The sequence below is a fragment of the Apaloderma vittatum genome, unplaced genomic scaffold (assembly GCF_000703405.1).
Source record: "Apaloderma vittatum isolate BGI_N311 unplaced genomic scaffold, ASM70340v1 scaffold22716, whole genome shotgun sequence".
Classification (NCBI taxonomy): Eukaryota; Metazoa; Chordata; class Aves; order Trogoniformes; family Trogonidae; genus Apaloderma; species Apaloderma vittatum.
Window position 1 is genome coordinate 43,585 of NW_009723760.1, and position 14,893 is coordinate 58,477.

The window sequence follows — 14,893 nt, forward strand, 5'->3', positions numbered from 1 at the left end:
TTCCTGCCTGCACACCTAGTTGGCATGCAGTGCTCTGTGAGCTTGGACAGCTTCCCTTCTGATGGCTCCTAACCTTGGCAGATGCCCCTTCCCTCCTATTCCCACCTTTAGGGACAGCTCAGCTGCCTGAGAAATAGCTCTGTAACAGCTGCAAATGTACAGCCCAGCACAGCCAGGTAAACAGATTTCAGTTTGGTAAATTTACAGCTGGCATACTAAAGAAAGCCCGATATTCAAGAAGTTAAGACATCCCTGCCATGGGGTGGCAGCCACTACATGAATTGCAGTGCAGTTTAGATTTAGGTTCCTCTTACTTCTTCTCCTTTTAAAAACTGTTCTGCTTTTGCCCAGTTAAAAGTAGCTATAGCAGCAAAGAAATGCTAATGCCCTTATCTGCTAAGTACGTGTTCCAATTCAAAACTAAATTAGCTAAGACAGTGCAATTTTTTGTCTGGCTACAGTGGATTAGCTCTGGTATCTGTGCATTTCACAACTGCAAACTAAATTGACTTGAAATAGACTTAAAAGAAACTTAAAAAGCACCCACAGATGAATTTACACCGATTTAACCAAATAATTTTAAAACTGTGCTTTTAAACCAACCCAACCTCAGTCTAAAGCTGACTAGTCTAAGTATAAGCATTACCTGCAAACTCATGCTCTGCATCCTCTCTGCATTCAGGATGAATGATTATTCCAAGAGAATAAGCAGGAAGATAAGCAAGTGACATACCAGTAGTCTGTCCCTGTTTAATCTCTTCAGCTGTCCTGTCTATCAGGACGTAGAGAGACCACACAACGCAGGTGATGGCAATGATATGGAATGTTACAGAGCACATGATCTTCCTCCTCTCGCTGGCCGTCATCTGCAGCTTCTCCCACTGGCAAGAAACCCGGAAGCAGAGCAAGAGGTTAGGGGTTTGCTGTAGCTACTGGAGAGTATAAAAAGAGAACACTGATAAGAACAAAAACCAAGCTGGAGACCAGCTGCCTCCTAACACTGATTTAACAAGTCAGATGGCTTTGCTGCTCTGACCACAGCATGTGGGTGACGGCTGGCAGCTCGCCCTGCTGTGACGGGAGCCGTCCTGGCACTGGATGGGACCTCCAGGGCTCAGCTCCCACCCGGAGCCTCAGCACAATCTCATCGTAACCTGCTGACCCAGGCTGGGGCAGCTCCATCACAGAGGGACCCTCACGTGAGGCCTTCTGCAGCACCAGTGAGGCTGCTCCTCGGTGTGTTCCCCACCCAATGGCGGGTACCCACAGCAGAGCACCCTGAGTGGCAAAGGGGACCCTTGCTCGGGCAGGCGTTCGGTAAAAGTGGGACATAATCCAACTGAGCCGTGTAAGACATCTCATGCTGAGCTCTGTTATCAAGTCCATCGGTGCACAGTCAAGGCTGTTTAGCTCTCACCTCCTTTCTCTGGGGGTTTCATTCAATCTTCACGTATATTTAACACTACTTACAGCAGCAATACTCTTATTTTCAGTGTTTCAAGTGCACTTAAATACGTGTTCCCTAACAATATACAGCAGAACTGAGATGACAGCTTTTGTAAGTGAGAGGACACAAGAGACTAAATCCCCAGACCTGCATCTACCAATAATGTTTGTACAGCCCAAACAGAAACCACAAAGTCAAAGATACAAAGAAACTAGACTATTATTATAGATGCTTCTAATATGCAAGGAATTGTTCAAAACTAGTTTTTATTTTTTTACCTGAGACACCCAGAAGCGTTTTCATAAATTATCTTCTGGCAATTTCCCCTACGTATAGGATGCAACTTTTTGCATGTGGGATACACATCCCTCAGCATAAGATCAGCTTTTCTCACACCTTCACAAAATATATGCTGGGGCACATAAGCTTCTCATACATACCTATGTGTTTCTAGAAAGGTGCATTTGATGTCTCGCAGAATAATTTGTAGAAAAGGAGGACTGTGAGAAGGAGGAAAAATGTGGAATAGAGCAAGTGCCTGACTGGTATGTTTGAGATTACCCACAAGATTACCCACTGTGTTGAATTATTGTTGCCACTGCTACAAATAGAATGGCTGAAACACCAAACAGAGATTTTGTGATTCTCTCTGCATTGCCAACCACCTCTTTGGCCAGTCCAAGTCATCTCCAGTTCTGTGGCCATCCAAATTTCATCATGGCACATGAATTGAAGACTGCGATCAATGACATGCTAGATTTGTAACATGCTAGAAAGCTGTGTTCTTTCAGTCTTCTTAGACTGGATAAAACATTCCTTTTGGATGTTGTATTTTAAACAGATAATTGTTTTTTTGCATCTAAACAAAGCTGTTTACTTTTGATAGTATAAATTAATAAAAGTCAAGAAGTAAGCATGTGAAATCTATTTGTAAATGCTTTTACAGAGCCACAATGACTTGTGTTTTGACTAATTTATATTTCTTTTTTCTCTTCCACAGCTTGAACTTCTCTACTGGACAATACATCCTGTGAACTACTGGGCTCCACAGTAACCAAATCAATCCACACCACCTCATCTCTTCAAGAGATATGACTGCACAGCAAAAGGGAAGATACTCTGCAAACTATGTGCTAGCTCAGAGAGGCAACTAGAATCTGTAGGTCCCTGCTGCACTATTCCAATGAAAATCATCATCAGATCTGGGCTTTGGAAGTGTTATCGAAACAAAAAATACAGCAGAAAATTTAAAATTTAATGTATTCTTTTTTTTCCACTGAAATTTTAAAATGAAGCATCCCTCTCTTGAATCCTTCCACCTTCACTTGAATTGTGAAATGTTTTGTTTCTCATCCTCTTCCCTCAGCTGCAATACAAGATTAAGATGCTGAGAAAGTTTAATTCCATTTCTACCCTAGGGACAAGCACAAGCCCTATTATTTGTCCCATCCTGTTCATAATCACTAGTTTCAGATCGTTTTCTCCTGACTGACAGGGTACTATAAAGGCAGAGTTGAAGATACAGAGGCAGCTTATCTTCTGCCTGCAAAAAAGACTTTTTAGATATATTTCAGAGGTAAATCACTTCTTCTCCTTTTATTTATGGCTCTGTCCCTACCTTCAGGCATCTGGTCTCTTTCCTACAGATGACGTGCTCAGATATAACTAATGATGACGACTGACTAATTTCTCAAGGTGCCCAATAGCTTATTCTCATAGGGCACAAATATACAGAAAATGTTTTCCACCCATTCCAGACAGAGAAAGCACAGAAAAAACAGCAGCTGATGATTGACAAGTGTATCAACCCTTTTTATTTGGGATTCTCTGTAGTAGTTTCTTTAATGTCCTACGTCTGGGCTGTGCAAAGTGTTGTCTGTCAAGGGGCTACCAAGGAATAATCTGCAGTTCTCGGAAGGCAACAATTCACCACAGTCATAAGGAGAGGTCGTCCCATCGACTGGACATGCTAAGCTATATATTTTGCAGACTATACATCTTCATAAAACAAACAAACAAACAAAACAACAAAAAAAGAGGGAGGTGTTGGAAATCTGCTGTATTTTCTGCTAGGAATCACTTACAGGAACTGGATGAGTTCCCATAACAGCTTTTGGATGGCTGCAGTCCAGGCTCCCTACTCTACATGATTTAGGCTTATTATAATTGAATAGAATGTTTCTCATTTATTCTAGTTCCAGACTGAGGTTATTGTTATTAACCTCTTCCACTTTGGTAGACATGGCAAGATTTGTCCGCACCAGCGACTTTCATCTCAAAATCCTGATGGTAAGGACCAATTGAAATTGAAAGCCCAGAGGATGTGGGAGAACAAAAAGGATACAAGCACAAAACTGGTCAGATTTTTGAAAAGTCCTTCTCTATAAAACAAAAAAACAGGTTACGGCAACCTGAAGTACTAAAACTTAGTCATTCACAGTCTAAGAAAAAGTAAAAATGAAAACACGTTTATTGGTGAACTTCTACTTACACGGCAATATTTTCACTAAAATAGGTTTGCTCCCTTAAAAAGAAAAAAAAAAGCTACAAATTTTAACTGAATTACACTCAGAAGGTGTGTTTTAAAGTAAGTTTAACCTGAAATCCTCACATTTTCAAGATAACTTAAAATCTATGTGGATCTTGGAGCAGCAAACTAAAGCAGGTAACAGTAATACAAACCCCTATATTAAAAAAAAAAGGTGAACAATTACACAGCTAATACCTTATTCATCAGCTCTAAAATGCAACTGTAAAGAAAAATATCAGTTGCTGCATGCACATATGTGCATGTACATTTACACACAGAGAGCTGCTGGGCTACAACAGCTGTCAAATGTTGAGTTTGCCAGACTGAGTGTTAATTTAAATGCTTTTGCACCTATACAAAAGTGACCATACTAAGGAGCTAGGATTAATACGTGCTGGGTGCTGTGGGCTCATGGGCAAGGACGGCCTCTTTTCAGAGCGGATCTGTGTTTAACAAAGCACTTCCTTGGGGAAGCAGGTCTTGCGCCTACCTTTCGCAAAGGCTTCAGTTTTGTCTCCATGATGAACTCATACTTGCAGAGTTCGCAGCATCGTGTATCTGAGCTCTTGATCCACTGCTGCAGGCACGCTTGGTGCACAAAATGAAGACTTCCCGTGCAGTGACAGGGGGTAATCAAAGGGCTCTCATCATCTCCTTCACAATGACATATCCTGAATCAGAAGCAAAGCTGCTCATTAGGAGAAGAGGAAGCAGAAAGGATGTGGAAGAGGTATGTAATATCTGCGATCACACACGGTTGTCCATTGAGGATCCTGAGACATACATATCAAAGGAACGTCACATCAAAGGAGCTAAAAACTAAAGAACTCCATTGCTGCACAAGCACATACACAGGCACAAAATAACCGAGCACAGATACCGCTAACTAGACAGCTGCTTTCTAACAGATGAGGGGGTTACACTGAGCCTGACAGAAATACAGTACTCAAAAGGAAAAAAAAACAACCCAAAAACAGGGTAAGAAATGACAACACTTCATCTAGAACAATAGCACGTAACTGAAAATAGCATTTAAACAGATCAGACAGCACTTCTCAAGACAAAATACGCACAAAGAGGTACAACTACTCGTGGATTACGATCTGAAACAGAAAATAAGATTCCCAAACCAATGATGAAATAGCCCATCTCAGCATCATGAAGAGTTAATTTAGACAGCCTGGATTTTGCACAAAAGAAGTGATTATTTCTAGTGCCAATTGCTGAGCGACAGATCCAGACTGCAAAGCTACATCACTGAATCTCCCCAAAATACACCTACTCTAAAAGGGACTAATGCTTTTGCTCTCCAATTCTTATTTGCAAGAGCTGCTAAGGAAGCATCAGCTCTGCAAAACTCCCCATTTCCCTCACAGACTAACTGTGCAGACAGCAAGAACATCCGATGCAGTTTTACTATCAAGTGCTGGCATTTGATTTCCGGCTTCAATTTACACACAACCCTTGGGTTGCATCTAACATCATTAAGTCCTTCTAACCATGCGGAAGAGGTCATGAATTGAAAGGGGGATGGTAAGGAGCTCAGGGAATGAATATAAGTCACTAAGCATATGTGAAGTATGTCCTGGCATGCTGCCATCCCTGTCTATTAGTGAAATCTCTTACTGATGTGTAGCATCTTGCCTCTTGCGACCTTGCTGATAGCTGGCAAGTGGAAATGAAGGAGTGGGTGGATTACAACAGCGTCTTGTTGATGACAAGTCAGTTCGGAACTAGATTTTGCTGGTAATGAGGGGGGAAATCAAATAATATTAGCAAGTACTAACAGAGCCAGCTTCAGAAAGTACTGTCAGGGAAGAGAAAGATTAGGATAGTAAAGGGATGGGACATTTGCTCCTGTACTTGGTGACTCCTACTCCTCAGCCACATTTTGCACCTGGGACAGGGCAGATGTGCAGGCAAGTCACCATGAAGCCAGTTCAGAGCTGGTTGCTCCCACCACTTGTGCCTGATTAATCCTCTGTGGTTGGAACAAGGACACCAATCCTTTTTAGACCTCACGCTATGGAGATCACACAGGCCCACCACTACTACCCAGTGCTCAGATCCCACTTTTGACTAAGGCAACCAGAAAGCCCTTTACAAATAAAAGAGTGTAGTGGGATACAAACTATGAAGAAAAGACAAAAAACCCCAAACTGTAGAAACTTAAGCTATATTGACCTGACCTCAGTAGAAATTTTCAAACAGTCTGTTTTCCTCCTGAGTCCCCACCCTCTGATTAAACCAGCAGTGACTGTCAGGACAACACATGGCTCGTTAAATGCCAAGACATGCTCAGCTTGGCCTTTAATATGGTAGCTGATTCTCTCATGATGTTCCCAGTTTAGGCACTGATAGGAGAAAAATACCACCTCAGAATCCCAAACGTGAACCAAACTGCAAGAGAATTTATTTGACTCCAAAGGAAATTCTTTTGCTTAGTAGCCTTGTTAAGTGCATCAGAGGGTTGCAGGACAGCAGAGGGAAGGCTGCATGCTTCAAATCGCACATGCTAAAGCAAGGTGACAGGGTGAAAGGACAGAAACAGCACAAAGGCAGGGAAAGCAGAACAGTCACCACCACACATGGGAGGGCTCAAAGGTAGGCGGTTCGCTGGTAAACCAACCTGCAGGTATCCCCCGATGTAGACACAGGGGAGAGAGGGGGGAATTTTTCTGAGAGGGGGGAAGGGCAGTCAAGGTCACTGTCCTTCTCAACTGAACAGAGCGGTGCCCGCTGCTCTTTTGTTTTCAGTTTTACTGAGGTGCTGTCTTCAAAGACGTCATCATCTCCCATATCGTCAGAGCAGAAGTCCGTGCTTTCCACCAGCATGCTGGAGGATTTCTCAGCTTGGAAGTGACTGGAATAGCTCTCCAGTTCATGGAACTTATGCAGGCTGCTGGTGCTGGAGGTGTGGGAGAACGAAAAAAGGTAACGCAACAGCTTTTTGCTCCTTGAGGTGTCATGGTCCACTTTGTCCTCCAGCAGGGGGATATGTACAGCGCTGGGGTTCTCTGCTCCTCCCGATGCACTCGAGTAGTTCGAAAGGGAAGGGATATAGGAGTGCTTAGAATTGCTAAAAGAAAGAGGCCTGAGATTCAGTGGTTTCCTCTCTTTAAGATGAAATTTGTTAATCCTTAAACACTGATCTTGAGTCGGGCTCAATTTGCCTTCCGAGCGAGTTCGCTCCACATAGTCAAAGCACACACTGGTGCTCTGCGCCTTCTGGTCCACGTCATTGAGCGACTTGGAGAATTTCAGCGTGCGGGTGGGCTTTACGTTCTTAGCAGATCTGAGTGCCTGGCCCCGATCCTGCCCACGGGAGTTTCTTTTTGGTGCATGTAATGTATCCTGACAGATTACTGTCACAGTGACCCCTTGTGTCAGAGGGCGCTGGCAGTGAGGATTTTTCAAGACAACAGCAGACTGCACTGGACTGTGATGACAACACTCAGAAAACACTGCACTGGAACTGCATGCAGAACAGTGGAATAAAAGCACAGAAAGTAAAAAACGATTACAAAAGAGAACACGTATAATTAAAGGTGAAGAAATGAGAATTACAGCTAGTGTGGGAATGGCAAACATAGCAGGGCCAGTCAGTGGGATTCAACGAAGCAGTGTTAGACAGCAGTCGAATCAAACAAATGGGATGCTTCATACAGCAACCCCACATCGCTTACTTCCCCATACACGTGCTTTTTCAGTTTTGTTTTCTCTTAATTTGAACCTCGCACAAGCCTCACTGTAGCCATGCAAACACCACACTTTACCTGCAGATGTCCTGGTTGGATGGTGTAACAGAAGTCCGAGAGAAGCTATGTGGGGCAGAGATAGAGGTTGGACTTCCAGCCTGTAGTGAAATTAAAACAAACAACAGCAAGTCACAACTCCGAAGAGCTTGGTATGCATAGTCATCCTCTTCAGGTTTAAACACAGCATATGGAGTCAGATAATCAGTCTACATCAGATCTTCAAGCCCTAGTTGTAAGAAAGTGACTTTACCGTCAAATGCTAGAAAGAGAGAGCACACAGCCTTATCCTTGGAAAAAGTAGTCATCAGAACAGCAAGGATTTCCCCCAAGGTCAAATGCAGACATCCCTGGAGCAGAACCTGCCAGCTGTCAAACACTGCACAGAACAATAGCTCAGGAAATGAGCAATGCTATGGTAATTAGAATAATTAGAAGGAGCAGTGTGTATAGACTAGTCAGAATTTAGCTACCACATAATAGCTAATCCTTCCACTTATAATGATGACAAGAGATTAGAGGCTTGGGGGTTTTTTCCACACTATACAGAACTGTCACTAATTCAGTAAGTCTGAATTGGGGACTTATTTTCTGTACTAGCATATGCACAGGAGCACCATCTGCCAAAACAGACCATTACCTGAAGTACTTTTTGTACTTTGCTAGGCCCTTCATCCTACTCTTACCCTGACAGGGTCTTCCACCTACTTGGAGAAAAGGTGTGGCAGCAGTCATGTTCCTAAGACCCAAGGAGAGCACAGTGAGAAACAGAATAACTGAAAAATTAAGAATTCAGCTGAACTAACTCAGAAAAATAAAGCTAAGCTCTTAGCATATTTAACACTTAATAGACAAGCCTCTAAAAACAATATGGTAAGAACGATCACTGTCTCAGAGTTGGGACTCGATGGATCATTATTATAAACCTTTTATGTAGCTATATTCTGCAGGTCACTAACAGAAACTTCTCAAGTCTACCTAGTGGTTGTGGTGAGGAGGACACCTGTGTTGACAACCCTGTAGTAAAGAAACTTTAAACCTGGTTCTCCCACGTTCCACAGCTGCTGGATAGCCTGTGCCACTCACCCACTGTTGCAAAATGCTGCTTGCATTTCAAAATTCAAACAAAAGGTTTACAGCATTTTTGATCTACAAAGCAAAGCCTGAAACCCAGGAAGGAATGATACAATCAGCACAACAACAGAAATGTCAACACCATGCTGGACTTCACAAAAACCAGCACAGACCTGTGCCAGGCAAGTGCAACCAAACCAGACCAGGAGAGACCTCAGGTCACAGAAGGTGTGTTCCCACAGAAACAGGCTGTGCCCAGCCCTGTACTTGAGCTTGAGAAGTCATCACTGCTTTGATAAATGCTGGTCATGGCACAACACGCACTGTATCTGGCTCAGGACTCTTCAATTCTATACTTAATTTAAAGCCCCTATGGCATATTTAAACAAGGCTGCTGCAGGCTTGTACACTCTCGTAGCAAAAGCATTGTTCTTCGTCACACAATATACTCTTCTTTGTGAGAGAAGATGGGTATACTAGGATACACGTGCTATGCTATAAATACAGATACAACTGTCATCTTCCATGTTACAGGACTCTTCTGTTAAGGTGGTGTTTCTCTAGCTAACAGCACTAGAGAGAGTAATGTATCTGTCCTCACATTGCAATGTGTCAGGTGCACCAAGCCTGAAAAAAACAGGTATTCTTTTACAGCTGAGTCTGCAAGAGTCGAGAGTGAGACTCAAACGCATACCTCTTGATCCGTAGCGAGACACTTTAACTTATTTCCTAGCCAGGTACGTGTACAGAATAAAAACCAAGAGAATAACCTTGGGCCAGAGAGCAAACTGAACTGTAATTGTGACAAAACAAATTAGACTTAAAGATTAGTTATTGGCTTTATCCTGGAAATTAAGGTTCTTTATGTTTTACACCACTCTCACATGCTAATGAGATAGGATGGTGATCATACAGTGAGGTGAATTCAGGTATTGCTTGGAAATTTGCTCTCTAATTGATGCTTAACTTCTCCTAAAAGCAGGTACATCTCTGACTTCAAATGCTATCTTTTAAGAAGAGTTTGTGCAGTATTTTTTTTTAAAGACTAGCAAGATAGTAAAAACCTGACACACTATAATCTGCTTCTATAATTATGCAAATAAAAATTAATAAGACTTAAATAATGAATTATTTAAAAAGACATATTTAGCAATCTTCTAAAAACAAAATATTGAACCAGTAAAACACGTTGAAAAAATATTGAACCAGTAAAGCACGTTGCATTCTGCCATGGAAACACAGCCATATATTGTTGAAACAGAAGTCACAAATCAATTAATAAATCTGTCTCTGGTTTTATGTTATGAGCAAATCACATAAGATAACCTGCTTAGAATGAATCTAATCTCTCTGGCTCCTCTACTTTGACAATGAAGCTTTTAAAAAAAAGAAAAAAAAAAGAAAAAAGATAGCGGTATAAATGATGCCACAGTTTAACAGCAGATGTCTAGATTCAATGATCCAAAATTTCCCTTTCAAAATCATATTACTGATTTCTTGATCCAATTGCCTGGCACCAAGACAGTGTCAAAGTCTTGCCACTTGAGAAATCAAAAGGCTGGGACAAACAAGAAATTACGGAATTTCATTTGCATTTGAAACTTACTATTCTATTTCTAGATGCCAGCACTGTTCAGGACAGCTTGCAAAAGCCTTACATCTGAGGCACATTTCCTTTTCCTCCTGTCTTCCTGCCTCTAAACAGAAGGTCCTTTGCTCTATCTTCATACACAATGCAAATGCAACCAAAATATGGACAGAAGTCAACACATTTGGAAAGGCACCACAAAGTAGAACAACAAACCACTGGAGGAATTTATGCTCCACCCTTGGTTTAAGCTAACGTAAGCTGTGGCTACCACCAAAAGCCATACTGCTAGTCCCTCAGTCTATCTTCTTTTGCTCCCACGCTTTTTGCTCATGAAACCATTTACACAACAGCAGTACAAATCAGATTAGGATAGCAAACTGAAGCAAGTCACTTCCCTAAGCTTCAGCTGCTGGAAGAACATCAGTCAGTTACAGCAATGAGTTAAAGCCTCTAATGGTGAGACAGAACTCATTGACAAGAGAAGAGCACAGTAAAATTCAACCTGCTGCCAAAAGCTCAAAAAGTGAATTCTGCCAGTTCTAGAAGCAGAGGTGCATGCAGCTGGCGCTGGCCAGTCCATATAGCTCACCGGGGTTTACTGACTCAGATACAGCAGCATGAGGCAGAGAGGTGCCCCAGAAAAGAAGAAACACTTGGCAGCCTTAGACCAGAACAGGGCAAAGAAGAGACAACATGATGGGTTGATGCAGCAGAGAGGCAGATTCAGCTAGCTTGGAGCTCTGGCATTGCTCCCATGCAAGGCTCAGCTCTGAGGAGGCTGGGAAAACAAGCAATCAAAGCCTTCACCAGTCCGTAGCTTCTGGCATCCTTAGTACCTCAACAGCAGCACCTTTGGTTGAACTGGCTACTTAGGATGGAGACAGGAGTAACAGGTTCCAAAGCACTCCTTATCATAGGAGGTTTCTGCCATATTGGTTACATGATAGGCAGCCTAAGCAGTAAGAGCCTCAATTCGACCCATCTAAGCCCAGAACCACTTACTGAATCTCTGTGGATTTTCATGCCCTTCTCATGGAGCAATATCACCTCCGTTGACAAGCCCTTGGTGCTACATCCTAGTGAGTTACCCTGTATAGCCCAACTGGTTACCTAAAATAGCTCAGGACTAGAGGTCAGTAGTTAATTCTGTATATTGACATTCCCATCTAAGGCAATTCAGTGAGGTCACAGCATGGCCTTCTGCACTGGTGGTTAGATAATCACAGTGGCTCTGAAGACAGCAATCTCTGGAAGCCTACAGCTCCCTGGAGGGCTGCCATCAGAAAGATATATATATATGTCTTTATAAATATATCTTCATATATATATGTGTGTGTGTGCGCACAGATATATATATATATATGTAAATATGTGTATATATATGTTTGTGTTACCATAGGTAGTTGTTCTCATTCTTGCCCCCACTCCATGAACAGTGTAATCTACTGGTGAAAGAACTCAGTCTTTTCTGATCACCTACTTGTGATGACCCGCTGCACACCAAAAAAATCCCACCCTGCCTCAGAAAATAAAGTAATCTTTGAAGTGAGCCCTAGTGACCATGTCAATGGCTTGGGTATATTCCAAGACAACCTGCTTATCTGAGATGGTACTTCTGGGTGTAGTTGCTGTTGTCTCACTCTGGGCTGCACTTCAGTACTAGCAATTATACATCATTTTAAAGAACAGGGCCTGTCACATTCTAAAAACCTTATTATTCATTGATGGCAAAATGTTAGAAACAACTTAACTCCAGAAGAATTCTTCCACTGATTGGGAAAGTCTGAAGCAAGCAAAAAAAAATAAAAAAATTTTGCCCCACATCTGCAAACTTCATAATTTGTAGGTGCCACATGAATAGGGTCAGTACCGTGGCCCTACTATTTGTGCTACAAAAACCCTGTAGAAGTCTCGGCTAAGGAGTTGGAACTAACATACTAAGCATTACACACATTTAATAATAGGGCACACTTCTCCTTTGGGCAGAGAAAGTTAGAGAAAAGAAGCACAATTTTAAGTCTTTTACGCAGGAGGAACAAGTCACTTCAGACAAATAGAGCAAGGAGTCAAACACTCCACAAGTCAAATTCCAGCCTGGCATTTTGATTGTGGGTTTGCTGTTATTTTACACTGTGATGAATGTGTTTCAAAACTATGTTTTCCTGCTGCGATTAAAAAAAAAAAAATAATAATGTAAGAGAGCAACAAAAATCCTAAAAGGCAGCTGCACCTACTGCCAAAAAGACTGATGCTAAAAGATGTCTCAAGTACCACTACACCATTGTAGCCATTTCTGCCTGTCTCTACTCCCTGTAAAGAACAATGAGAGAACAGCAATGGTCTTCTCCACTGAGCCAACTCCAACTACCTCTGGGGACTAAAGATACACAGCTATCCCTAACAGGTGTTATCTAAGGGAAGGTATTTCCCACCACTGCCCTGGAGCTGCCCTATCCAAGGCACAAGCAGTGATCAAGGCTCACTGTCTTTAATCCCCCACACCCACTCCAAGCAATCCTCCTGTACTGTCACTTTTTTCAGCAGCGAGATCACAGTGCTGCGATTTGTAATGGGCCACTGGGAGTTTTGTTTGAATCAGATTTGTCTCTCCTGGTATTAACACATCCCAATGACGAATGTGGCAGAAGCACATGGGAAAGACAGAATCAGGGACAGTTATCACATCCTGTCTTTCAGAAGAACTCATTGCCAAAGAGCTATTTTCTCTCTCATACACAGGATCCATTTATATATGTATTGAGAAGTCAAGACTGCTGCTACACATGGACATGGCAGGCACTTATCTTGAATGGTACATCTCCAGAGACAGCAAAAGTCCTAGGCTCTGCTTCCCCCTTAGTTTACACCACAGAAAACAAGACCAACCACCCCACACCTCTTCCTTTGGCAGGATAAGTATATGTAGCCATCTAGGAAAGAAAACAACAGTGAAAAAAAGGCACCAGGTGCTACCGCAAAGCACTCCAGAGCTAACCTGGCTAGTTTCAGACAGGGAACGAACATCTACAAAGAGACCCAAGGAATCTGACTCTGTGCCACCCCTGCCCCGTTCACCTCTCCTCCTTCTAGCAGGGGCAGACCCATTCCTGTCTCATCCACAGTAGCAAAATTCAGTTCTGCTGCTGTGCTGAGAAGTCCTGAACCTGGGCTGAAGGCAGGCAGGGAGGTCTCGATTAATCCCAAGGGACACATCCATCATTTCACTCAAACCACTGCAGAAAAAAATACAATCGCTTAGCTCCAGCCATCCACCCGAGTGCAACATATTTGTGTTCTTATGCTTTCCACGAGGGCTGTATTCCATGTACACACTGGCTAATGGCTCTTGCTAAAGTGCACTGCAGCTGTTAAGTTTCCAAAGCTCATCTGTGGAACAGACCTGGTGGTTTTACTGCATGCAAGCCAACGGAGGCCTCCAGCTGAACTAGCACACCCAGGCAGCAACGCCACGAGACCAGCCAGCCACGCCGAGTGTCCTAACACCAGAGACAGAACAGCCCACCTACTGACAGACTGGATGTTGTGAAGGGCAGATAACCCTGCTGACAGGCTGGTTTTGAAAGTTTTTCTTACATAGCAGCATGGCAGGCTCAAACAGTTAACTTCTGGACTTCTGCATTAAATTCTCCCTACCAGACGTGTGCCATTTTGACTTCTGGTGCATACTAAAATCAGTGTCTTTAGCTGGGATAAGATGCATTATTAGAATGGAGAGTGGTTAAAAAAAATGGAGGGGTGCCAGGAGGGGAAAAAGATATGGAAGGAGATGCATCTGAAATTTTCAGGATGATCAACACCATATAATTTTGGCAACAATTCGACAGGAATCAGCAGTCAGCTGCTGAAGAACTTTGTTCTATACTTTATGTAATATATATGACTATAACTAAAATTACCTCTAGAAACTAGGAGTGAAGTTGAAGTTAGCTTCCCCTTATTGTTTCTAAAGAAATCGAAACAAGGACTCTGGCAGGAGCTTTCTCTAGAGACACTACAGCCAAAGACACTAGAGAAGGGAGGCTATCTATCCTTTCAAAAGCTACCCAAGCACAATTCAACCTGCCTATAGCACAGGATTAATACTGATTAAACCCAGTAACTACTGCACAGGTTCTGCAGTGAGAAGAAGAAGGAAAAAAAAGAAATAGCTCTTTAAAATCTTCCTCAAAATACCATGAACGGACTGAGGACATGAAAGAGGAAAGGAAACTCCTGCAGATTCCTCCTTCGCAGGTCGCCCTCATACCTACATGAAGTAAAAATCCATCCCCAGGAGAGAGGATTTATCACAACACAGGAGACTGTCACACTCCTTATAAAGATGAGACTGTACTGTGCCCCAGCATGAGATTACTTGCTCATGTGGGTGGAGAAAAGAACATACCTTAATCGTCACACTATATAATTTTTCCTTTCCCCAGTAGCTCAGTAGAAGGATTTTTTATTTTTTGTTTTTTAAAACAAGTTCTCTTTCC

General features: G+C 42.5%; 1 protein-coding gene across 2 annotated transcripts in view; it reads right to left on the bottom strand.

Moving 5' to 3' along the window:
- MARCH8 (membrane-associated ring finger (C3HC4) 8, E3 ubiquitin protein ligase) overlaps positions 1-14,893 on the bottom strand; it is a 71,054-nt gene that overhangs the window by 1,726 nt on the left and 54,435 nt on the right. The window contains exons 3-6 of one of the 2 annotated variants that reach the window (XM_009872247.1): positions 7,754-7,833; positions 6,607-7,452; positions 4,468-4,648; positions 734-881 (exon numbers count right to left, since the gene is read on the bottom strand). In XM_009872247.1, the coding sequence (XP_009870549.1) occupies positions 734-881; positions 4,468-4,648; positions 6,607-7,452; positions 7,754-7,833 (1,255 nt within the window). The remainder of the gene's footprint in view (positions 1-733; positions 882-4,467; positions 4,649-6,606; positions 7,453-7,753; positions 7,834-14,893) is intronic. The other variant, XM_009872249.1, reaches the window with a different exon arrangement.